Source organism: Dendronephthya gigantea, unplaced genomic scaffold (assembly GCF_004324835.1).
Source record: "Dendronephthya gigantea isolate DGI-Jeju-01 unplaced genomic scaffold, DenGig_1.0 000003F, whole genome shotgun sequence".
NCBI classification, from domain to species: Eukaryota; Metazoa; Cnidaria; class Anthozoa; order Malacalcyonacea; family Nephtheidae; genus Dendronephthya; species Dendronephthya gigantea.
The window spans coordinates 1,783,919-1,810,280 of NW_021163013.1; the positions used below are offsets into that span (position 1 = coordinate 1,783,919).

At 37.4% G+C, this 26,362-nt stretch overlaps 1 protein-coding gene across 2 annotated transcripts; it reads left to right on the plus strand.

Moving 5' to 3' along the window:
• Positions 1-12,700: 12,700 nt before the first annotated feature.
• On the plus strand, positions 12,701-18,394 carry LOC114542445. Of its 2 annotated transcripts, none has more exons than XM_028561993.1 (5): positions 12,701-13,090; positions 14,153-14,198; positions 14,938-14,983; positions 16,614-16,749; positions 16,860-18,394. In XM_028561993.1, exons 1-5 carry the CDS (start codon positions 12,785-12,787, stop codon positions 17,394-17,396), a joined length of 1,071 nt encoding a protein of 356 aa, XP_028417794.1. In that variant the 5' UTR covers positions 12,701-12,784; the 3' UTR covers positions 17,397-18,394. The 2 variants fall into 2 exon arrangements, with proteins under 2 accessions (XP_028417794.1, XP_028417799.1); XM_028561998.1 differs by having other exon boundaries at positions 16,898-18,394.
• Positions 18,395-26,362: the final 7,968 nt, after the last annotated feature.

A 26,362-nucleotide genomic window follows, 5' to 3' on the forward strand; every position in this document is an offset into this window, starting at 1 on the left:
CATAATTATGTAATTTCATCAACACAATGACATCTGTAACATACGCTGCACGGAACAGTCAACTCCCTCAAGTTATCCTCACTAGTTGCTTGTGATAAAAGGTGTAAATTTGATGCAGGGATATATCGTCAGATTTCATACAATGATGAACTAAATAAAAATAATTCTGACGTTCATGTGTGTCTCAAAAATAGCGCAAGCAGAAATTCAGAAACTTGAGCAAGCCATTTTTCGCAGACACGAGAAACGATTCTTGGCAAATCATGTCATCGAACGAAGACAAGCAGATTCAGAATTGGAATGCGGTTTGCATTGCGTTGGACATGAATCTTGTGCGTCTGTGAATTATAAAACGTCTGGAATTGGTAAAGGTCTGTGTGAGCTAAACAAAAGGAAGGCTGAAGAAACATCCGATGTGGATGAGGAAACAAACCCTGAATTCAACCATCTTGTAAGTATGTCTCCAGTATGTTATCTTTGCTTAGATCGAGTGATAAGTTGACAAAGTATGAAACGCGAGTATCATCAGAAGATTTTGCATGCATATGCAATTAAATTACTCATACAAAGAGAAGACAACGAAATTCAGTGTAAATATTAAAGAAAATAGTTAGTCACACTTTTTTAGGCGGCTGATATATTTCAATATTTATTTTATATATTGGTATGAAAGATTTTAGTAACTAAATGAAATTAATAAAAAGAAAAAATCGATGACAGCTAAACTGCTTGTAACCTCATTTAAACTGCAGTTTGAAACATGCACATCGTGAATGTGAGACTTATTTAATTTACAGTTCAATATTTGTCTTCTTGTTGATAGGCAGTGGATTCTTCCTTCTCAAACTCTCCGACAAAAGAATCAACAAGTAAGCCTTTCTATTAGTTTAATAATACTATACACTGTTTAAATGACGAAAATAAATGTAGAAAATAGCATGTAGTCATCATGTAGTAGCCTATAGTAACACTGGTTCTTAGATTTCATTCACGTGCATGGATTATTTTTCGTTCGCCCAAAACTTCCACGCGTGTTTCTAATAATTTCTATAACTGTATAGATACACGGAAAGTGTTTCTTATATCTTAAAATGTTAATATTATAATTTTTAATTATTTTTCAGAGCCCAGTCAGGCAGCGTCTTGTAAAGAAATATTAGAAAGGAAAAGGTACCACAAATACTGCATGATAAAATACAATGAGATGATTTTTAACTTCTAATTTACGCCTTGTGTTTAAACGTCTTGATGAGGTTAAATGCGTTAGGGCTGTTCTCCACTGTCGCGTTTTTTGTACGTAAGTACACGCAATTAAAAGCTTAAAACCTTCTTAGTTGTTGTATAAATATTTTTATGCCAGCAAAAACACACCAAATCATCAAAAGAATCCAGCCCTAGGCATCTATTCAATCCCTGATTTCATAAGTATGATTTAAATGATTTTAAACCTTTACGTGCAGAAGATATTAAATGCTTCCAAATTGTTGTTACTTCATTAATGGGCCAACAAATGCATTATGAAATATGTGGTAAACTAAGTTCTGTCGATTTATTTGACTAGTTTTTCAAGTATAAATTATATAAGCTTTAGACTTTTACGTGCATGTGTACGTGCATATGAAAACGCGACAGTGGAAAGCAGCCCTTCTTGTAAAATGACAGTTTCACAAAAATTTCAGGTTATTGAAAGATATTCATTTCTTTAAAAATTCATTGTTTCAACAGTCAATGAGACGAAAATATTAGCATAAGTCACTAAATCGTCAAGCTGGCTACGATAATGCAAATCATCAACATGTCTCCTATATAATACGCTTAAACCATCTTGTTTGTTTTTCAAAGATTACGCGTGAAATGGCTAAGTCGTATTCTTCTAACTTACTCCTATTCAAGTTTTATCACTTAACTGTTTAGTTCACAAACCAATGGTGTTTACAAGATAAAAAATAACGTCTCGCTCGAGGAATATGATGTTTATTGTCACATGAATCCGATATCTGGATGTGGAGGAGGAGGCTGGACCCTCGTGATGAAAATTGATGGGAATAAGGTGATAATAACCTTAACAACAATCCGTCAAAAGTATGGATCAGAACTATATTAATTAAGAGATTATTATTTCAAATTCAGAACGATTTCAACTATAGCTCTTCATATTGGACAAACAAGGTAGCTTACGAGGTCGAAGATGGTCTTGAAGGCTTGATAGAAAAACAAACAAAGTTGGCTTCCTACTGGAACACGCCGTTCCACAAAATTTGCCTGGGGATGAAGACAGCCAATAATCAGACCAGATGGATAGCGTTGGACTACGCCGCAAGTTCGTTATACAACGTGATCGGAGATGGTAGTTTCAAAAGCACAAGTGCCGGGAAGGAAGCCTGGAAATCTCACATCAATGGTTCAGCTTTACTTGAAAATTGTAACAAAGAAGGATTTAGTGTAGAAAACAATTTTAAATCACCATATTTTGTAAGTTATGTTCGGGTCCGCATTGGTCTCGTAGCAAACAATCAAGACGACTGTTTTTCTTGTGATTCGTGCATTGGTTTTGGTACCTCAGCTGGGTGTAATGACGACATAAGAATCACGACATGCGGTAATATGGGCATTTGCAGTCACCTAAACAACAAAAACACACCAGCATTTGGATTTATTCTTGTACAGTAACTTCAGAGTTCAGAGGCTTGCATTATTTAATATTTAGCACAACATAGCAGAATCGCAGTTGGGATTTATTGACACAAAATAAGTAATTAACAATATTCCTTCCTGAAATTGCTTGAGTGCACACAAAAACATCAGCTTGGAAACGAGGCTGGCAATGAAGTCTATTGTTTATGGGATGGTTTTCATTGCCCGAGAGCAAATTCGGAAAGGGTCTATTGATTGCACACTTCACAGATATAACATTAAACATTTACAGGAAGAGCTTTTGGATGCGTTATTATATCTACTTGATATTTGAATGTACGTTTTACTATATTTATTAATGATTAACTTGGTACATTCGCTATGTAATTTTTTGCACGTGATTGCCTAAGCATACTTTCTTGGCTGTCAAAAGGCGAGCTACATTCAAAAAATTTTGGGTGAAAAGCTATCAGTACCACATATAATTATTCATCAGTAGAATTTGAGCTAAAAAGATTTAATTCGCTGAAATATCATTTGTCAAGTATGTTTACATCAAGGTTGATTATTAACTTCCAGCGGATAATTTGAATTTTTCATAATTATCATAACTTTGCCGTTGTGCACATGGCAGTGCCAATAGACTAAATTCATAGCAGAAAACCACGACGTTGGTATTTAACAAATAATAACATATATAGCCAAGCCAATTTGCAAAAATTTCCCACTAGCGAATCGTTTGCTGACGCTGTAGTTGCCACGTAACACATCATCGCCACAACACTAGGTATGTTGTATTGAGAAGCACCAACATCACGGCCTTCATTACAAAAATGTGGTTGGGCTGCAAACAATAGCAAACAAAAGCTCTTGAAATGAATCACGGAATTGTGGTGCATTTCACAGACCACGAAGGCTAATATTCGGCGTGCAAATGCATACAGAATTCGAAGAAGATGTCCTGCACAGCAATAACCATCACAACCTGGATGAATTCCCGATTACAAGCAGTTGTCAGCAGGCACATCTTCGAAAACGTTTTCAATTTTCAGGAACCAGCACCACATCTCCAACTGAAAACGTTGTGACATGGCCAGAAATAAAGGCCAACTGATATGGATGGATGCCAAACATCCGTGGTTTACGGCTAATTTAAAAATCAAATATGGCGTCCCGTATAAGAAAAGAGTGGGGACTTACTAAAATTTGCTTTCTAAGTAACCCACAGTTAAGAAGTCATGTTTGTCCACGTCCAAAACAAAATCAATTTTATCGATCTCTAACCAATGAAAATTTTAGGACTAGTCAAGGTGCCCAAGCAGTAGCGTAGCCAGCCTGTCGATTTGTCCCGCTATGCTAATATTTTGGTGTCACTGACTGTGAAAACAACTGATTTCTAAAGACATGAATAATTGTAATAACTCGAAATTTACATAGCGGGACAAAATCGTCAGGCTGGCTACGCCACTGTGCCCAAGTATGTTCCCTAGAAAGAATATTTTTACGATTGAAATTGAATAAGAAAGTATATACTCCGAGCAACAGGGACCAAAAACAATAACCAATCATCGCATTTGTTGACATTTTCGGTGATAGACCAATCAGAATGCGGCAATGGTGACAATGTATTTCAGGGGCGCCGGAAGCAGTTTAGGGCGGCGGGCGCAGAGTTTTAGAAAAGGGCACATTCATTTTACCTTAGCAACCACACGAAGAGGAAACTCACGTTTACAAGTACATGCAAACTTGCAAATCCACGAGAGAACACATTTTCAATAATATTACCGGTTAGCTTTTATGCGAAAAGTAGGCATCTTGATTAAATATTCAATTTATGATATTTCATATGGTAGCAAAGGGCACAGGCTGCCCCCGCTCGTCCCCGTTGCAAAGGGCAGTGAGGGCAGCTGCTCCCCCTTTACTCCGTGGTTCCGGCGCCCCTGGAAGCTTCCTTTGGAGCCATTGTGCCATTTATCACAATTTTTGCTTCAAAAGTGCCCGATTGTGAAATTGCATATAATTTTCTTTAATTTCCTTGTGGGGTTTTTTAAAAATCAGTCTAGAACGCAAAATTTCACAACTTGAATTTTTGTGTTCTACCGTGCGGCGTGCAGAAAATGGTTGAAATTGTTTTTAATTTTTTAAACCTATAATAGCTTCTATATAAGTCCCCTTTAATCAAAGCTATCTTCAAACGTTTGCGAAGTTTTTCATTTAGACGGCAAACGTCAGAGCCTCATGATCGACAGGTAAGGTGAATATTGAGTATTGTATGACTAAGAACGATTGTATCCGGTTGCGTGTCGAGCCATTTTAAAATATCTAATGTCTTCGCCACTGGCTAATTTTTGATAACAAGTCGTGGATGTTCATTTCCGACGGGATATTTTGTTCATTTTCACCACTGTCTTCATCAAAGAAAAAAGTCATCGTCGTCGTCGTCGTTGTCTTCGTCACCTGCATTTCCCGTTTCTTCGATGTGGACGGATTCATTTACTGCTTTGCCAAGTACCTCTACTTGAACCATCAGGAACGAATGACAGTGTGGACAATCACTAATGTTGGGAAGCAGGCACTGGGTGTGGAATGAATGCCCGCAACCATGGAACACCTTTATCAAGAGATTGGTTTTCTGACACTCGGGTAAATCGCACATTCTATGCTAGAAAATCGTATCAGAAATTGTAAATTTCCTACGTTTGAGGGAAGCAATCCGAAAGATTGTTGCGACGCCATAATTTTCTGCCATACTATTTCCCTTCTACCTCCCTATTAACAAATTGGGCTGCACAGTTTACCCTATTTCTTTCATTAATGCACAAGATAAGTTTACCTGTTTGGATTTGGCATATTGCCTACTGAAGTGAGACCCAGAGGAAGTACTTGGTTTGTCCCCTTGGCTTGTTCCCTTTTGGTTCGAGGCTTTTGAACTGCCTTATTCGGATTGTTGTAAATCAATTCAAACTTTAAATCAAGAAACTCAGCTGCTTTCACTTTTAATGTATCAATGTTTTTCTGACTGTAATTTTGGTGTCTAGGAGGCACAAATGCTGATTGGAAAGAATGGAGCTGGTGTTTGCAACTATCAATCTCTTTGGCTTTGGATGCTATTACACTTGCATTATCACTATCTTTTGTTCTTCGTCGCAGTAAAGAGTGAAAATTTTCGACTGGATACTCATCAAAGGCTACCAGGTGTTTACGTAAGGTGTCATACAGGGCATGGTCCTTATCCTCCAAGTGTAAAAAGATTGATAACAAAGCCAGCAAAGCTTTATTGTAATGACGTCTACGAAACACTACACACATAACCCGACAAGGAAGCAAGAAATGGCGGAACAGCTCATACTGGTTACACTTGAAAACTATTGAGTATATACTTAAAACTAGAGGGACATAATTGTCAATGAGATTTACCAGAGTAAGGAACTCAATATCTTTACACATGTGGAAGGCCGAAAAATTGCATCTCGTATGAAGGTCCATCCTCCATAAATCACTTCTAGCAAGAGTGAGATTCTCCATGGTCGAGATTTCTTGGCCAATTTAGCTTTATTTCCAAACAAAAATGTATAAAGATTAGAAAAGACATCTTGAAAATTTAGGAGAACACACTCCCTGGCATTTAATGATATATGTAATGCATTGGCGTCAATCGAACGGTAATTGAGGGGGACGATATTCATATATTCTGCTACGCCTGGCTAATTTCTTTTGAAAACCATTTCACTTTCAATAGAAAACAGGCTGGCATAACAGAATATATGAATATCGTCCCCCTCAATTAACGTTCGATTGACGCCCATGATGTAATGGCCCGATGAAAAGAATGAAATTCTTAATAGCTGGTGGAATGCTAGGATCATTGGAGTATACCAGTTGACGAATAAAATATTGCATTGGCCAATCTCCGATGAAAGGTGCAATAAAATCTGAAAGGTAAACTTCAAGGCCACTTGCAAAAATTTTCTTTATTGCTCTAAGTACATCATTACGTGATTTTAATGGTAACTCAACACTATCCACAAGCTTTGTATTTTCCATACATCTGGTGTGATAGATGTCGGTCTGTTGGTAGTCATGGGCCAGAAGTCTGTGACGTTCTGTTTCAGGGTTGTTGCATTACTGAACTGGGTGTTGCTGGAGCTTGGCACTTGGTAATTATCCAGTGTTACACAATTTGAAATTGAAGAGCTAACAGACACTGTTGAAGGACTCCTGCTACAACTTTGACTGTTACCTGAGTAATCAATTACCTCCACATTTTGTCTTTTGATGGGTTTACCTTTTAGTTGTTCAAGCTAAATGGTGCAGTATAATAACTATATGGCTTTTCATTATTACACATCAGATACAATTCATCACCCATTTTACTCCATTTAAGACTGAAAGTCTCCTTGGTCAATAGTTTAATTTCAACAATGTTTTTGAGTGAAAAATATTGAATGAAAAAAGAAGAAACAATAAATAAATTTTTATATAAATACCTGTTGGTCTACTTTGTTTTTAATGTCATCTGGAAGTAGTTTTGTGAACTGTCGTTTTTTAAAGCACTCCTTTAAACATTTAGTGCACAGATTTTTTACTTAATGTGAGGGCTTTTTCCCTAATTTTGAATTTAGGAATTGATCTCACACTTTTGACAATGCCGATAACCCACGACTTCGCAAAGAAACAATTCTTTCCACACCATTTTTGGACCATTTTTCATGACGAGGATTGTTGCACACACGTTGGAATTTTGGCATGTTCTGACGAGTTTTTAGCAATCTAATTTCGAGTTTCGATAACGGTCAAAAGAAGACTAAAACGCGCGATGTAACATTTTTTACTTAACATTCGAGAAAATACGGCAAATGTCATGAGCTATGTTTACGATGAAAAGGCGCGTATCCAAGCTTTTTGTAATACTACGATTGGTATATTTTTGAGAGTATAGTCGTTATACGGGTTACGGTTAAATCAGAGTTTGCATATTCAACCATTTTCCGCACGCCGCACGGTAGAACACAATTAGCCTTTCTCACGATGACGTTTTGGGGTACTTTCAATTTTTTCAAACGGCTTTTAAAAGTTATAACAAAATTAAAAGCAATTTTTTTAGAATCAACAGACCATTGGAGGAATAATTCCAGCCTAAAATTAAAGACTGTGGCCGTTATGAGGTCTCACGCTTGCGGTTTTGAGAAAAAGTACCCCAAAAATGGCGGCATATTCGTCATCGTGAGAAAGGCTAATTACTATCGTCAATTTGTTGTTATTATTTGCAACCAAGAGTAGCTATAATCTGTGCTATTGAAATGACAAATTTCTGTATATCTGCCAGGGAGTTAGCGTTAAGCAAGTGACATTTTTGAAAACACAGACGGCATGAGTAACCTCAACCTTGTGATCGGTGAAAAACAAAAACTTTACATCCGGCCAACCTACGAGTTGTCAAAAACGTCACTTGCTTAAGTCAACTAATATCAACCTACGCCGTAGTTATACCAACAAGCTCGCAAAATAACGAGGAATTGTAGATGCCCGTCGCCAGCGCAAATAGTTGAATTTAGATGAATATACCAAAAGTAATACGAATTATCGTTTAGGAAGCAAATTCTTGACAAACTAAAAACACACAATGGTTTTCCAACTCGACCACGAAAACAGTTCGCATACTTCGATGCCAGTGATATAGGAAGCGCCGCGGTCATTAAACTTGATGAAGGCGGAACTTGTCATAAAATGTGGTCCTCAGTGCGTGCTAAGAGTGCAGTAGAGCGAGAGCTTTCTTTGATCGAATTTTCATTAAAATCATATTTTATTATTTTTAAATCATCTCCGCATATAAAATGTTAAACTGACAATAAAGCAGTCGAAAGTATTCTCAAAACAAGAAGCATGAGGTCAGATTTGCACGAACTTGCGTTCCAAATATTTCATTTGTGTTTGGCTTACAACGTCAGCATTGACGTACAGTGCATGGATATGCAAAGGAGATAATACAAGCAGATTATTTAAGCCGCTTGGTAAATAATGACCACTGCAGCATAACTGATATATATTTCGAAAAGCTAGACAAGCTGTGTGGCCCAATACGGTAAACTGTATGGCAAATTATTACAACGGCTGAAAAATAAAACGTTTCTTTTCCCGTTTTTGGAATCCATGCAAATACCGCAGATGTTGATTTTTTCGTGAAAAGTCTACGCAACGAATATTGCTTAGTTGTCCCTCTTGTTGCGTTGGTGCTGTTGCGCTTGTGCGTTCCATTATTAGAGAACTTAAGATTTGAGACGCGGCCGCATACAAAACGTTGCAACCGCGAAAAGGCCTGGGGAGAGGACGCAGTTCGCAACGCGGGAAATTTAGCTTAAGATTTAAAACGCTGGCTTTACAGTAAATATGGCTGCTCTTGCAAACGTACAGGAACTACTCGTCGATGCTTACTTCGATGACTTGCTTGATGACGAAGAATTCGTCTTACTTCACGAATTAAATCGAACAAGAAATCCTCCATTTCCCTATTGGAAATACGCCCTATTTGATGTGAATGAGAATGAGATGACCAAAGAAGAATGCAAGGCAGAATTTCGTACCGAAAAGCAAGACATACCGCTGTTAGCAGAAGCACTTCAAATACATGAAAGATTTACATGTCCTCAAGGCACCATTGCTGATGGAACTGAAGGGTTGTGGATCTTGTTAAAACGATTTGCATACCCATTATCGATATTCCGGCGCCCCTGGTTACTCTGCTTACTCTCGTCGTTCATGACTAGTAGCTAGTCGAATAACTAAGGACTCGAGTTCGCAGAATAACTGTTAATTAGCTGTTGCTATGATACAAGCGACGCTGATCTATGTAATAAACTTAAAACTGAACCGCATTAGCCCATACCACTCAGTGGCCCACACACCTCACCGCTTACCAGCCTGCATTTATGGCCATGGAAATATCACAGTGTAGCGAAAATCAAGAACCTGAAAAATATTGATGTCTCCGAATTGATTACGAAGCATAAAATTAGAGATAAAACATCACTCTTGCCTCCTGGATTTTGCAAACGAACAGAAGGAGGAACGAAGAAAAGATCCAGCATAGTTTGTTCTATCTCGTTCATTAAGATCTCTCGATGAGCTGTTGGAACAGACATGGAAAATGAAAGAGGCGTCCAAAATTATTGGCGAATTTTCAGAAGCAAACTTCAGAGGAGGATGCGAAGGTCTCTACATGACTAGTATTGGGCAAACGAGGTTCTGATCAACAACAAAATTCATCCTGTCGTATATGCAACGGCAATTAAGTGGTTATTAGAATATGAAAGAGGGAAATTTAGAAACACATAGTCCGTAGGCCCACAACAAACTGTGGATTATTAAGGCCTTTGCAGCTGCTGTTTGATACGTTTACTATAACCCAGCATCCAACAAGTGTGCATGGGTGGGAGCTGATAAAGCTGACGCTATTTTTTTAAATGATTTCAGATGATCACGAGAACTGATTGAATAGAAGAGTTTTTTTGTTCCTACTTGAAGGAGACCGAGTAAATCTTCCTCCAAAGAATCATTTCGCCAGGGACGTGTTTATTGACTGCGATATGTGCCTGTGGTATTCGCAACTGCTAAAGCGATCATTACGTACCGAGGTCCATACAACGCAGAGGATACACTCGAGAATGATATGATGGCTTCTCGGTAGAAAGTGTTTCACTTCAATCAGCGCATACCTGCATGAGAATATACCTCCCTGTCCGCACTGTTTTCCAAACTAGTTCTTTTCGGAAAACTGTTTGAACGCAATTTTAAGGTGTGTGGAATCGAAAACATGAGAAGAGTAATTCTAAAAAAGATTTATCATACATTTCATACATGTTACTACATGTTACTGTCATGTTTCCATTTTAACAAAAATTATAATATTTTATATACAAAATCGATGGTAAAATGTGGTAACATGTATATTGAAATTAATAAAGGAAAAATGGAAACATGATGGTAGCATGTGGTAACATGCAGGAATATCAGCGTCAACCATCTGAGACGGACATATTTATTTGCAGTACCCTCTTTACAACTTACAAAATGTGCTAAATATAGTATATGGTGTCTGTAAGAGAAGAAAAAAATATTTTGTTGACTTTTAAAAAAAATGTTATGGTGAAATCACTCAGTACTTCAATCTTTCTCCCCGTTTCTTGACAATCAAGGTAAGACGTTTGTACATTGACTAATGTTGTCTATAATATCTGTAGGAAAATTTAGCATTGTCTTCCTTACTCTGTCTGGACAAAGCTTTCACGTGTTATTTTCTTGTCGTGAGAATCTTTCTCTAGTTTTTTAGAACACAAGTAGAACGAATTTTCAATTGGGTTCAAATCCGGACTTCGTAGTGGTATAAAAAACTTTAAAACACCCACTTTGGGTCATCATCCTGCACAAAACGTTTGGCGGTCGGATTCCCACCACTTTCAAATATTTGAGGTAAATGAAGGCGTTGCTAAGCAAATGTCTCTTCAGTCAAACGATTGAAATTTTGGTCGCAAGAAGTAACACCTTTCCCATAAGCAACAGAAGCAAAGAAATGAGCTGTTTACCCTCGACTTCAGCATTCTTTCCTTTGCTTGTGAAATTTAGGTAAGCCCCTCTCCGCGCTTTCTCCAAGCTATTTATTGATTTTGTAGCTTGTGCCTGCATTTTGTGCACAAACGAAGTTCCATCAAAATAGAAGGATTCTATTTTCCCTGACGTTTTCCGGTAGCAGCTTCTTACCTTACAGACGAAGCGATTTCTTCGTGTCTTTCCTTGTAGTAAGTCCTTTTTTGCGCGATTGTAAATATAGGTAGCCATGCTGTCTAAGTGCTCTTCGGATGGTCCACGTGACGTCAGGGCTAATTCCAGCTGCTGTTCGAAGTGTGGATGCACCAAATTAATTCGTGTCTTCCCTACATATGCTCAACTGTCTAACAATTAAGGTTAGCGAACAGATAATATACTTGGACGTCCCTTGTTCCAATTCCATTAGTCGAAAGAATCATTTACGTCAAACGGTAATGTGGAACTGACGATATATTATAGACATTTCCTTTGGAACTTGCCTGTATGACTACATTTTCTTTTTAGTTTACTTTGTATACAAACCTGTGTTTACTTTGCAATATCGCATTGCCGCTTTAGTTACCCAATAGGGAGATTTAGCATGAGGACGTGAACGTCAAAGACGACGTGAAAATGGCAACTAAATGGCGTGGCATGTCCATAATATTTTTTGGACGCATCAGGCCATTTATTCGCCATTTCCACGTCGTCTTTGACGTTCATGTCCTCGTGTTAAATTACCCTAATATTTGTTGTGAAACACAAGTGTGTTGTGAAGTATGCGTTGTAAATGTAACAAAATTAATAATGACCCATGTTAAACAGTGATCTTCTGGAATATGCGTGAGACCCTTTTGTTTACTTTTGTTAGGTTTACTTACAACACGCTAGTTGCTAGTTAATAATCTTTTTTTATGGCAATTTTATGGCAAATGACGTCAGACCGACGTCATTCACAGCATAATCTAATTACTAGAGTTGTTTGTTTGTAGTCAAAAAAATTAAAAAAAAACGAAAAGGATATAGATTATAATTTCCTTCAGCAATAACAGCAGACATACAGTTAGCTTGAAAATTTGCATAGGGGCAATCATGTGCAAAAATTATTGAGACACGGTCATTTGACCTAGCTAGTAGATACCTCTCTAGAAAAGAGTGAGAGTCATAACACGATAACAATAGTCCTATATGATTCGATTTTACTCTGACCGCTGTGATCGAATAAATTCTCGTGCAAACACTGGATTTCAAACTTAGCCATATATATGCATGCGTATAAACGAAAATGTGGCAAAAGCATGCGTTTGTTTCCATTTTACTAATTTTTAGCCAGCCTTATATTTATGACGCAGTTTGCAAACAAACAAGATTCTGATTCGTCAATGTATACAGTTAGCTAAGTAGGAACAGATTAACTTTATTTGCAAGCTGCGTCATAGCGCAAAGTTTCCATCAACACAATTACATCTGTTGCATACGCTGCACGCAATTCACTTTGACAGAACCTCACTAGTTGCCTGTGATAAGAGGTGACAATTTGATACAGGGATATTCGTCAGGTTTGTATACAATGACGAACCAGATAAAGATGATTTGGACGTTCATGTTTGTCTCGCAAATGACGCAAGCACGCAGCGAATTTCAGCAAGCCATTTTCCGCAGATATGAGAAACGCCTCTTGGCGAATCATGTCATCGAACGAAAACAAGCAGATTCGGAGTTGGAATGCGGTTTGCATTGTGTTGGACATGAATCGTGTGCGTCTGTGAATTATAAAACGTCTGGAATTGGTAAAGGTCTGTGTGAGCTAAACAAAAGGAAGACTCAAGAAACATCCGATGTCGATGAGCAAACAAACCCTGAATTCAACCATCTTGTAAGTTTTCATCCAGTACGTTATCTTTGCTTAGATCAACAAATGGTTTATAAAATATAAAAGAAACGAGCTACGCGAGTATCATCCATGATAAATATTTGTCGAGGTTACATACCAAAGTTATACCTACAAATTTAATTCGCTACACCTTTTTATATTTATATAGGCGACCAATTTCAATCTATATTTATTGGCCTTTTTGAAAGATTAGTAGATGAAAGCCGGAATAGTAGAGAGCTTTAGCATTGACGTACGATGTACGAATACGAGTACAAGATTTGTCATTTTCACCCCTAACACGTTGCTTTTGCTTACGCCATCTGACCAAACGCGTATAGTCGTTGGGCTTTTGAATACGAAATTAAGGTGGCTCCCTACAGTTTTAAGAATATTGAAAACTAATTATTTAGATTGAAATTTTTGGCGGGAAATTTCTTGCTAAACGAGATGAAATTTTCCAGATATATTAACCAACATTCTAACAGTCGAAAATTGTCTTTGAGTATCACGTCATTACCGTTGTTATGGTAACAATGGCGATTCAATTTGGCCATCATTTTACCTATTCACGCAATTTACTCGAAAACAAGTTCGGTTACCTCAATTTTTTATTTTATAAAAAGTTTTCTTACAAAAAAATGGGAAATTTGAGCACGTTAAAAAAACTCTATGGAGCCAAAAAATTTCTATAACGAAAAATCGTTTTTTTAATTTTTAATAATTTTGGCTCTATAGAATTTTTTAAAAATTTTTTTCTTTAACCTCGCTAAAACAAACCTCCCCAATCACCCTTGCGCGCTTGTTTTTTTTAGCTGAACTCTATACAATACCTGGATGCTACGTTATAGATTTTGCTATTAAAGCGCCTGGGTACGAGGCTGTTAAATTAACATTTATTGTTTAGTTTGAAATCGTTTTGGCATGAAAAGAAAAGTGAAATCGCTTGAAATCGTTACCGTGTGCACATTGCCTTTAAAAAAATGACGATAATTACAATTATCGAGATGAACGCTAACCGACGTATCAGCCCCAGCATTTAAATATCTGTTTTGTTGTTAATAGGCAGTGGATTCTTCCTTGTCAAGCTCTCCGACAAAACAATTAACAAGTAAGCTTCACTTTGATAAGTCTAGTATACTCGAGCAAGGCCCGTTTCAGACCGCCTCGAACTTTTAATGTGCCGAACCTTTGAAAATCTTTGTTGGAGTCTATTTACATTATTCGATTTGGCACATGAAAAGTTCATCGATCTTACTTGTCGAAATTACGCGTGCATGCACGATATAGAACCTATTCGCATTCGTGCAACTCTGTTTTGCTCTCAATAAAAATACCACTCAATAAGTTAAAATATGTTCAAATTTCCTTCTAATTACGTACTTAAAAGCTCATCAAAAACAGGCAAGCAGCTGTCTAATTTATTAATTTAGACGCCATATTTTTGCTGTTAAACTTTGCAAGTATCTTTTATGTTCACATGATCAATTTCTTTTTAAATCGGTTGCTTCATAGTCTGCTAAAATCAAGTAAAATGAATATTTGCATATCTTCTCGTTCTTTCTACGCTACTGTTCTATCTTATATACCTTTATAATAATTATAACATTTATAGCACGCACGTTCTGATTGGTCAAGAAGCGTGTTTCCATAACTGTATAGAAACACTGGAATTTAATGGAATTATAATATTTGTACAAAATCTTTTTATTGAGTAATATCATAAAAGAAATTATTACTCAAAATTGATTATTTCTCTTTCTCTCAATCCCCCACGCGTGTTTCTATAACTGTATAGAAACTCGGAAAATGTTTTCTGTTTCTTAAATATTAATGTTTTATATTTATAGAACCCCGGAAGCCAGCGTCTTGTAAAGAAATACTAGAAAGGAACAGGTAGCAGAAGTACCGCATCATAAAAAAACATTAATATTATTTCTAGCTTTCGAGGCCTGCTTCATCTTTCCTTGATCAGGTTGAATGCATAATTTGTGCGTAATAATTTGTGCATAATTTTAACGTGACTTACCTGGCTCCCGTGTTTTACCAATATGGTGTCCTGTACAAGTGATGAGTGGGGAATTCATAGAGATTATAAATAACACTAGAGGAACTAGTTTTACTACCTAAGACATCCTGAAATGATATTTTAGAGAAAAAAACATTTAGAATTAAAAGTAACTCGTTTAAAATGACATATTTTAGCCTCGGACATCGTGAATGAATGAACATCCGGGACTTGGTTTTGCCCCCCATTAACGTGCTCCGCAATTTTTCCTCGATGACCTTTCTAGTGTTATTTATAATCACCTTTGGAAGAAGCACTGAATAAAATTTGCCTTCTGGTTTGTTTACGTCCAAAACAACATAAATTTTATCGATCTTTAACCACTGAAAATTTGGGGACAACTCGAGACGCCCAAGTATGTTCCCAATTTTACGATTGAAATTGTATAAGAAAGTATAAACTCCGAGCACGTTAGGTACCTTTCTGCTTCAATTTCTGCTTGTTGTTGGCAGGCATCGCCAAATATCCACGTCAGAGCTGGTTCATAAAGACTCTTGCTTTATCTCCATCGCGTTTTAGAAGCTTAAAACGACGCTTAAATGTGTTACCCAACGCTCTGAAATACATCAATTTCGTAGAGTGATTTTTAATAGCCATTTTCTTTTCGCTGTTGCTATGATACAAGCGAAACTGATCTAAACAAATAACGTAAAACTGGATGGATGACTTCACACAACTCACCGCTTAATTACCGGCTTGCATTTCTGGCTATGCTATATATTTATGTACTCATTAAAAATATAAAAAAGAAACTTTAATTGTAGTTTATTGTGTAAAATTTTTAGAATATTTTTTTCGTAATTTTCAGAAGGTGTAAATTGAAAAACGTTTTTGAATTGAGTCAAATTACCTCAAGCTTCACTCCTCGTTCAACTTTTATCATATATATAAAAAAGGGCGCTTTAGTCGCAAGTTTCACATCAGATAAATTTAAAATACTTTACTCTCTAGTTTTGACGAATGTAATTTTTATTCTAAATAAGTTTAAAAATTGCACTTTACGCCCTCTAAAACATTAGTGCTGGCATGTTGAAGTACTATTTTTTGAAGTTTAAAAAACCGCGTGTTAAGTTGCATGAAAAGATTGCTTTCCAGTTCTTTTGAGTGCATTGGCCAGATCAGGGTTGCCACGCAACTGCAAATCATCATCATATAATCTTCTGCCTTATAATTACAATACATTTACGCATGAAAGGTCACCTAGCTAACTGTTTTGATAAATTTGAACTTACTTTAGCCATTGAATATTGTTCACGTAGCTCGCGATAAATCGGCGTGTACGTGTGTTATTTGATCTAATATGGGAGTGTTTTACCCATTTTGGTAGTTTAGTACTGCGTTTGTCCAGCGCACGAAAGAGCCCTAAAGGCGGAGTTATACCATGCAATTTTCCTAGCAGCTTGCAATGCAATTAATTATTACTCTTATATATTCATATTTTATCACTTAACTATCTAGTTCACAAACCAACGGTGTTTACAAGATAAAAAATAATGTCTCGCTCGAGGAATATGATGTTTATTGTCACATGAATCCGATATCTGGGTGTGGAGGAGGAGGCTGGACCCTGGTGATGAAAATTGATGGGAACAAGGTGATAATAACCGTTGCAACAATCCACCAAAAGTATGGATAAAGCATGCATGTACTGCAAACATTAGTACTATTAAAAGAAAATAACTACTTCAACTATTTCAATCTTAGAACGATTTCAACTATAGCTCTTCATATTGGACCAACAGGGTAGCCTACGAAGTCGAAGATGGCCTCGAAGGCTTGACGGAAAAACAAACAAAGTTGGCTTCCTACTGGAACACACCGTTCCGCAAGATTTGCCTCGGAATGAAAGTCAACAATGAGACCAGATGGATAGCGCTGGACTTCGCCGCGAGTTCGTTATACAACGTGATCGGAGATGGAAGTTTCAAAAACACAAGTGCCGGAAAGGAAGCGTGGAAATCTCTCGTCAATGGTTCAGCTTTACTTGAAAATTGTAACAAAGAAGGATTTAGTGTAGTAAACAACTTTAAATCATCATATTTTGTAAGTTATGTTCGGGTCCGCATTGGTCTCATGACAAACAATCAAGACGACTGTGATTCTTGTAACTCGTGCATTGGTTTTGGTACATCAGCTGGTTGTAATAACGACATACGAATGACGACATGTGGTAATATGGCCATTTGCGGTCACCTAAACAACAAAAACACACCGGCTTTTGGATTCATTCTTGTAGAGTAACTTTTGCACTATTTAGCAGATCATAGCAGAACCGCAGTTGCGATTTATTGACACAACATAAGTAACAGTATTGATTGCACATTTCATGGTTTTTAGATAGATATAGATACAACATTATTTAAAAGAACAGCTTTTGGACACCTTATTGGCTATTTGATACTTCAAATTTTTCAATGTATGTTTTAATATCTTTATTAATGTTGTCGCTAGTGACTAAAACATACCTTCACATTAGCCCGGTTGGCGAGATATAACGAAGGGTAAAGAAAATTGAAATGAGTAAATAACACTATTTTGGTTTTATCATCCTAACAATATAGCATGTGATTGTTTTCTTTAAAACGGCTTTTTTCAATACCTCAAAGTCATTTTACGCTTCGTGAAATCTTGATAACTGGGCTCATGTGAACAGCCCCTAACTTTGTACAGTGATATGCTGATTTGACATAATAATTGCCTTCCTATCGTTTGGTTGTATTATCACATAGCACCGTGCATGCATCTAAAACACATCACTATTTACTACTATGTGGCTAGGTCGAAATGTTTGTGGACGATTTTAATAGTTAGTTTGAAGAACACGGTCACAACCTCTGTAGAAATATATTGTTAAGGTAACAAAATTTGGTTACAACAACATTTCTAAACAGCTACTCTTTCGTTTTAGAGCTTGGCAAAAAGTGCTCAAATTTGCATGTATTGTTAGAAACTCAAGCTCAGATTTTCCACTAGGTGAAATTTTTCCATTGGACGAAAAATTTCACCAAGCCTATCATTCAAAACTGCCTTAAGGCGGTGTTACACTATGCAACTTCTTTATAACTTGCAACGCAATTCTATTCCTGAGCTAGGCATCTCAAATTTCTTCCACGCGTCTGGAAAAAAAATTGGCTACGAGAATTTGTGCAATTTAATCAGGAGTTAGCGTTTCAGTTCTTTTCGGTTAAGTGTCAAATCGCCAGGCGGAATTACTCGACGGAAATGATTAAGTTAGTCAAACGTAATTGTCAAATGTCTAATGTCAAATTTATTTGCGTTATTATCTTCTAACTCTGTGGCGTTTCAGTCTGCATAATTTTAACACATCTAAAATATACTTTTGAAAATAAACACTAATATCCCGTGAATATAGGTCTCTATTGTAGACTGGTTACATCACCTCTTGAAGCTAATGTGGTATATAAGTGGTCAAAAGCGTATGCAAGTCGACTGCCAGGCGGTCGACAAAGCTGATTGGCTAATTCATAGAAAGATGGCTTGTGATTAGTGCGCACCAAAGGTTGTCAGCAATCTTTAGCAATTAGGTTGAATTGACAAATATTTATGTTTTTATATGTATTTGAGTAGACAATTTACGAGTCAGCGAAATGGATGTTCTTGAATACGGCCAGTCAGCCAGTGTAGCGAAAACGTCTCGGAATTCGGGCTGTGTCCTTCGAATTCGTTTAATACAAAAGCAGGATCCGCACACACAATGTAAATGTATATACATCCAACCCTTTAATATTATTACTATACTAAGTAGTCAACACTTCTGTGTAAACCAACTAAAAATCACCGAAACAAAAGGCACACTCGTCCCACAAATTCCGCGAATGTTCACAAGAAACTAAAGCAAGCTTTGAAATAAAGAAGCTCAATTTTATTAATTTGTAGGTAAAAATGCGTCAATCATCAGCGTTAATTACGAAAAATAGCAAAGTGTTGGCGAAAAGCACTTTTGACCATTTTCTCCTCAGACATGAGTTTTCATGTGTTTTCATTGTCATAACCTGTCCATCGTGCCTTGCTTGCCACAATATTCACGAGCATGGAGGACAATAAAGGATATGACTAGGATGGTTGGGGATCTTGAGTCACGTGAAGGAGAGTGCAAGGACTGGCCAAAAGCAGCAAGGAGTAAATTATCTTTTAAGAAATGGAAGGAAAAGATAAAGGTGAAGATTAGCAAAAAAAGCATTGGGTTAACATTAAATTGAGATAAATATATAGATTAGAGTTAAAATCACGGTAGTGTAAATGAATCAAATTTGAACAAAAGATAGAGTTTTAAAAAATTCTAACCGATATCCTACATAATTACAATCAATACTGCAGAAGAAGAATTTTATATCAATTACTGAACCACCCCATATCCCTGCTTAACATATGTTACTGTAATCTTTGTCCTTCATTCCTGCAGTTATGTTCCCACCCTCTTCTTAAAATACAAGTTCAGTATCTCTCCTCCCTCTCAGAATCTGTCTTAAATCCTCAAATCGTTCGAGGTTTACGAGGTTCATCCTCAGTATTGATGGTTTCTGGCTCAACAGTAACTTCTGGCAACCTTGTACCCAGGGTTTTTTGAGCTTCTGGTTGCGCGGTCTCTCCATCACGTGATTCGCCCTCTGCTTCAGGTGCGTTGTCGACTTCAACAATCGCCCACTCTTTGCCCTCTGCTCTTCGAGTTACTCCAGTTGTATCTGTTGAAACAGGCTGTCAAAAATATTTGAATTACTTTTAAGCCATTGACTTAGTTCCTGTTGCAAGAAAAAATGCGATACTTACGTCAAAGCCGAGTATATCAATAATGACATAAGGTTCAGGTATTTTAACGCTTGATGTCTGCCCACTTCTATCCAATCTTTCACCGAAATCGTTACCGCGTTTCTTGCACTTACAGCAATATCTGCAGCATAAATTATGATTTTTGTTAAACAAAACGTCGCCATTGTTTGGGATTTGTCTTTTACTTCAAAGTGCTTGTTGCTACCTGCTGAGGACATATCCCATGGCTATGACCATCAGTGTTCCAAGAGTTCCAACAACAACACCGATCACCATTCCTTTAAGGGCGCAGTCGTCCTTAAAACTATCAAAAAGATAGTTCTTGAATTGGCTCATCGTCCCCGAAATTCCTAGCTTTGTTCCTGAATAATTTTTTTTTTTTTGAGTAAATCCAAATTTAAAGTTAGTTTTGCCTCCAAATCAACCAATCCGCCTCACTATTCACAATTGCGTCCGAGGCATCAAAGATTGCAGATGTAGACCCGACGTGGTTACCAGCAGCTGAGAGAGTAGTGATCTTGACCTCGTATGAAGACGTCCCAGACAGTCGAAGAACAGCAGTATAGTCAGTATACATTTCCTTCGGACTGAGGTCGTCACTGGATTCTGTCTCTTGTTGAGACTTGAAAAGGGTGTTGTTAGGTTCCATGTACTCGATGGATGCCTTCTACCATTTATGAAGTTTGACAGTCGAGAGTTTGAACTCGACTTTGCGAACAGATATAGAATATCTTCGCCCTTCATTCGGCTGGGCATTCTCTTTCCATTTCATCAACACCGACTCTTTGGTCAGTCTTGTCGCGTTCAGCGCAATGGTTCCATTTTGCTCTAAAAGAAAATTTAATCATGATGTTATTTATCATAAAAGAAATCAGTGATTTGGTTGAAGCAAAACACAAGAAATTGTTGTATTAATCTTACGTTTGTAACAACAATTCTTCCCAAAAAATAGGCGCGCGCACGCGCACCGCAAAATGCCGTTTTTCTGCGCAGGATAAACGGGTTCGGCCCGTAATGGGCAGATTCTGGCAGCAACACTGCCGGTCGGACATTCAAACAGGAATGTCAGCACTCCTAAGAAAACAATTATCAACAGTTCCGCTCGCTCCATTTTGCAATGGCACTCGTGCATGCCAATGAAGATATAATGAGATTGACGATTGACGACGTCGTAATTAAATTAAAATGTCACTCATAAAATCGTTGGGTTGTTCCTAGTTCCAACCCTCCGGATAGTTTTCATAAATTGTCAGGCTCTAGGGTGAACCTCTCTTGCGTGTTTTTTTGTATAGTTATTGTACAAATTCTTATCATAGAAGTTTTAGCTGCTGAAATAAGTTCCGTGTTGCCAAATCTTGCTTTGTGGTAACCTAGTAACCTTAAAAACCAAAATTCATTTTTTTAATAAACGATGCACAATAATTTTAAGTCGCACAAATTGACAGAAAACTTTAAGCTCTCGCGCTCCAAAGGTAAATATCGCGTCATTTGTGTAATAAAAGTAAACGTTGACTCAACTTTTTCAGAAATTTTGAACTGTCGCTGCTGACACTCGCAGAGGGAATTGGCAGAGGGTTTTAAAAACAGGAGCCTGAAATGAATCCAACACCTTCAGGCAACGAAGACCATCATCATCAGGAGTATTTTCAATCTAAGTACTTAATCTTAATGATACTCAGTTTTTTTTTCTCTTTGTTGGAGTGCTTGGAAATACAGCGGTCATCTTTTACAACATATGTTTAAACAATGAGCGAACGCTTAGCAGCTGGCTATAACGAATCTTGCTATTGCTGATCTTTTGGTCTGCCTCTCAATCTATCCAAAGACGATTATTCGGTACTTTCTATGTACAGAGGAATATGACGATATTTTTTACAATTTAAGTAAAAGCATTATTCATTTCTCCCTGTTTCTTTCAACGACAATGTTACTGTCCATCACCGTTGATAGATACGTGTTTATAGCAAAGCCTCTGCGGTATCCAATCATGGTAACATCGCGAAGAATTCAGGCGGTCCTCTGTTCCATTTGGTTTACGGCCGTTTTGCAACTTCCTCTTGTGTATATTTACAGCAAAGGACAGAATTATCGTGTTCGATCAAATGCAGTGAATCCATTCCCTCTGTTACGAATCTTAATGCTGTCAATTCCCGTTGTTGTCATAGGGATTCTGAACTACAAAATGTTGAAGATCGTTCAACGGCAAAGAAAATGGAAGGCTCCAAGAAATGTGGTACATCCTGAGGCTGAAATATCCGGGCCAGAATTAATACGGACAAAATCCAAAGTGGCCTGGTTACGTCGGATTTTGAAGCAAATGAAGGCAATAAAAACCTTCACTATTATATTCGGAGTTCTGACAGTTTGCTTTGCTCCCTACTTTGTTGTAATGACAGTATGGTCTACATGTTTTTCATGTTTCGCCGATTTAAAATCAGCTCTTCTTTTGCTTTCTGGGGCCCAGGAAGTTGTTGGCATCAACTCGATTGGCAATTCCTTTATCTATGCATTGAGACATAGAATGTACTTAAGAGCTTATAGCAGACTCTTCTCTTCTTTATGGCATCGACTAACTAAGCAATAAAGATATAATAGTACGTTATATATGTATAATAATTAAGAGGAATTATGGACTGATCCCGAGGGAAGCATGACTTTGTTTGTGAACTCGAGACCGTCAATGTTTCACAAGGCAAGTTTCAAAGGAAACAACGGGTGAAAATACACAATAAAAACGTGGGCAAAACTCAGAGAGAAACTTTTACTTTTGAACTTTCAATTTTTTAGGGTCTGTCGAACCAATTTTGTTGGATCCAATTCACTTCTGACGTATGAAATATAGTCGCTGAGTGCATTGGCTTCAGTGGATTTGCTGCTCATATACATTACATAACAAGACAACAGACTATGAAACATCCCGGCATCAGAAGTGAATTAGATCCAACAAAATTGGATCGTGCGAACAGAACTTTATGAAATGAAGATAAAGCATTCGACTGAGATATAAAGGTCATTTGTCGCGAGATGTGACGTAGGATTGTGACGACAAACTAGTTAAAACCTGACAAACAAGATTTTACGGTAAAGAGTTATGGCCTTTCACGTGACGTGCATGTAAAGAAATGAACTTTGAAACTTGCTATAGAATAGGGAGCTTTAGCAGAGACTACGAGTACGAGTACGAAAATTATGCCATTAGAATTCCATAATTATATATTCCATTGGAATATATTAAATGAGACTATGCAAACGTCGCACGTGTGAGAGACTGGGCAGGCCATCGTGCGACAAATATAGTAACGCCGACTTGTGCGATTTATAAAAGGATTAGTGTGTGTAAAATTGATATATATTTAGTCTAAAAAACGAACAATTTTGTGCCACCTAAAATCGAGAGAGTTTTAAAAAGTTTTTAAAAAAAACGCGTATATATGTACATGAGAGGTACATGAAAGCAGCCCTAAGTAGAAAGCAACTCTGGCCTTATTAACTAGTAGCGTAACCAGCTATATGTGTTAAATAGTTAAAAATTGAAAGTATTTAAAATTTTCCGCCCGTGTAAATTTAAAAATCGTGTAAATGGAAAGGAGCCATTGTACCCATTACCACAGTTAACGCTATAAATGGGAAGCAGCCTGAGTGTAAAAAAACGTGTAAATGGAAAGCACTCCTTTTATACACACCATTACCAACGTAAAAGTCAAAATGCTTATAATATATGTTATCTTTAAAATGATAAGTATAAAAATCGAAAGCACTTGTTGTAGTACGTATTCATTTACTCAACCAATGTTAAATAATAAAGAAATTACAAGCATTAGAATTGAAAAACACGTGTAAATTATGCAAATTTCATGTTATTGTTTAATTATTCATTTCCGTTTAGAAATTCATTGTTTTTACAGCATCAAAAAATTAGTAGAGCGGCACTTAATTGCCAGGCTGGTTTAGCTACTGGGAAAGCAGCCTTTCCAAACCTTTGAAATGATCGACAATCATGCAGAACTAATCCCTTAGATGAGCTTGACTGAATGCTATGAAAAGAAAGCGATCGCAAAAAAAACGATCGCGCGCCATTTTGCACCAAATGGAAATCCAGCCTAATTTCATGGATCCATGGATCCCTCACGTGCGCGCGTGCCATTATGAACGGCTTTTGTCATTCGTGTCACGAGCGGTGCGTCATTAAGATTATTAATATACGATACACAATAACGGTAAGATAGACAAAATAACAGAGCACTTGAAGCTCTTGTGTTCAAAAGACAAATGTCGCGTCATTTATATTAAAAGTAAACGCGATGATTCAATTTCTTCAGATGTTTTGAACTGTCGCTACTGGCAGAAGGGCAGAGGGTTTTTAAAAAAGAGCCGAAATAGAAGAATGAATTCACCACCTTCACGACGAAGAGTCGTGATCATGAGTATTTTCGCTGTAAATGCTTAATCTTAATGATACTCAGTTTTATTTTTCTCTTTGTTGGAGTGCTTGGAAATGCGGCTGTCATCTTTTACAACATATGTCTGAACAACGACCGAACGCTTAGCAGCTGGCTGGTAACGAATCTTGCTATTGCTGATCTTTTGGTCTGCCTCGCAATCTATCCAAAGACGATTATTCGGTACTTTCTAGTTCATAAGAAGTATGACGATGTTTTCCACAAGTTCAGTAATTCTACTCTTCATTTCTCCCTGTTTCTTTCAACGACGTTTTTACTGTCCATCACCGTTGATAGATACGTGTTTATAGCGAAGCCTCTGAGATACCCAATCATGGTGACAACGCGAAGAGTTAAGGCGGTCCTTTGTGTCATTTGGTTAACTGCCACGGTACAGCTTCCAATCGTGTATAATTTCAGCAAAGAACATCCCAAACTGGAGAATGATTTTGTTCGGTCAAATGCAATAGATCTATTTCTGCTCTCAAGGATTATTTTGCTGTCAATTCCCATCGATGTCACAGCGATTCTCAACTACAAACTGTTAAAAATTGTTCAAAGGAAATGGAGAGTTCCAAGAGAAATGGTGCCTCCTGAGCAAGAATACCCTGAACAAATGCCAAAACGCAATGTAGCTTGGTTACGTGAGCTCTTGAAGCAAATGAAGGTGATAAGAACATTCACAATTATATTCGGAGTTCTGACAGTTTGTTTCCTGCCCTATTTTGTTGTGATGACGCTATGGTCTACCTGTTTTTCATGTTTCACCGATCCCAAATCAGCTATAGTTATATTATCTTGGGCCCAGGAGGTCGTTGGCATCAACTCGATTGCTAACGCCTTTATCTATGCCTTAAGACATAAAGAATACATAAGAGCTTATAACAAGCTCTTCTCCTCTTTATCGCACCAGCAAACCAAGATTAATGTTTAAGTTACAAGTAACCGCTTAATATGAGTTAAAACCAGTCATGATGATCTGGCCTCGTGAAGTCCGCTTAAAATTATTATTCATGGGGTCGATTAGATCAATGAATGCTATACCATATTCATGATACACGAGTGTAGAAGTTAGTTTGCACGAATAAAGCCAAGCCTGACCTGACTGTAGATTGTTATTCAACTAGTTTAGAGAGATGTTTTTGTACAGTGCATCGTTATAATTATGAACATATACTTGATATATAAAGTTTGTAAGCTGAGCGTTAATAAAATTAAAGTCATTGTCTCGTATAAAAAATGCTTTTGAATAGTTTTCGATTTCGGAACTGAGGTTTTCAGAAAGCCAGGCTTTTTTACCTACGCTCCACGGCCCACGCTGCGGCGAAAACCCTCAGGCGAAATCTCTAATTAAAATATTATGATTTGATGAGGGTATTTTGAATGTGATTTGAATGGCTATCGCTGATTAACGCGGCCACATGCGAGAGCTATCAGCTGAGCTAACGACCTCGCGAGGCAGTTAGCTCGACCCAAAAAGCATCCGCACACGTGAGAAACTTGCTCTAGAGGCGAATTCCTCACAAAAAAACTATCCGCACCTAAGAGTAACTCGTTGAGCTAACAGCCTCGCGAGGTCTTTAGCTCAGCTAATAGGGAGATTTAGCATGAGGACATGAACGTCAAAGATGACGTGAAAATGGCAAATAAATGGCTTCGCATGTCCATATATAGGCACATTATACATCACGTCATCAATAATAGCTCTCGTGTGCAGCGGGCTTTAAGGCTATGAAGGCCTTTTTCCACTTCAACTGTATCGTATCGAAACGTAGCGTATCTCATTGTTTTGAAGTCATTAGTTCTAATCGAATACTCATAATATACTATATATACTTCTCTATATATCGAGATATCTTTCCACTTGGTTTTATCACGCTGGCTATAGTTAGAGTGGTTTGTGTATCTCAGCAAGATTGAAATCAAGTCTTGCTGCAAGATTAAAATTTATTACTAACAGCTTGTTGCTCCATGTTCAAC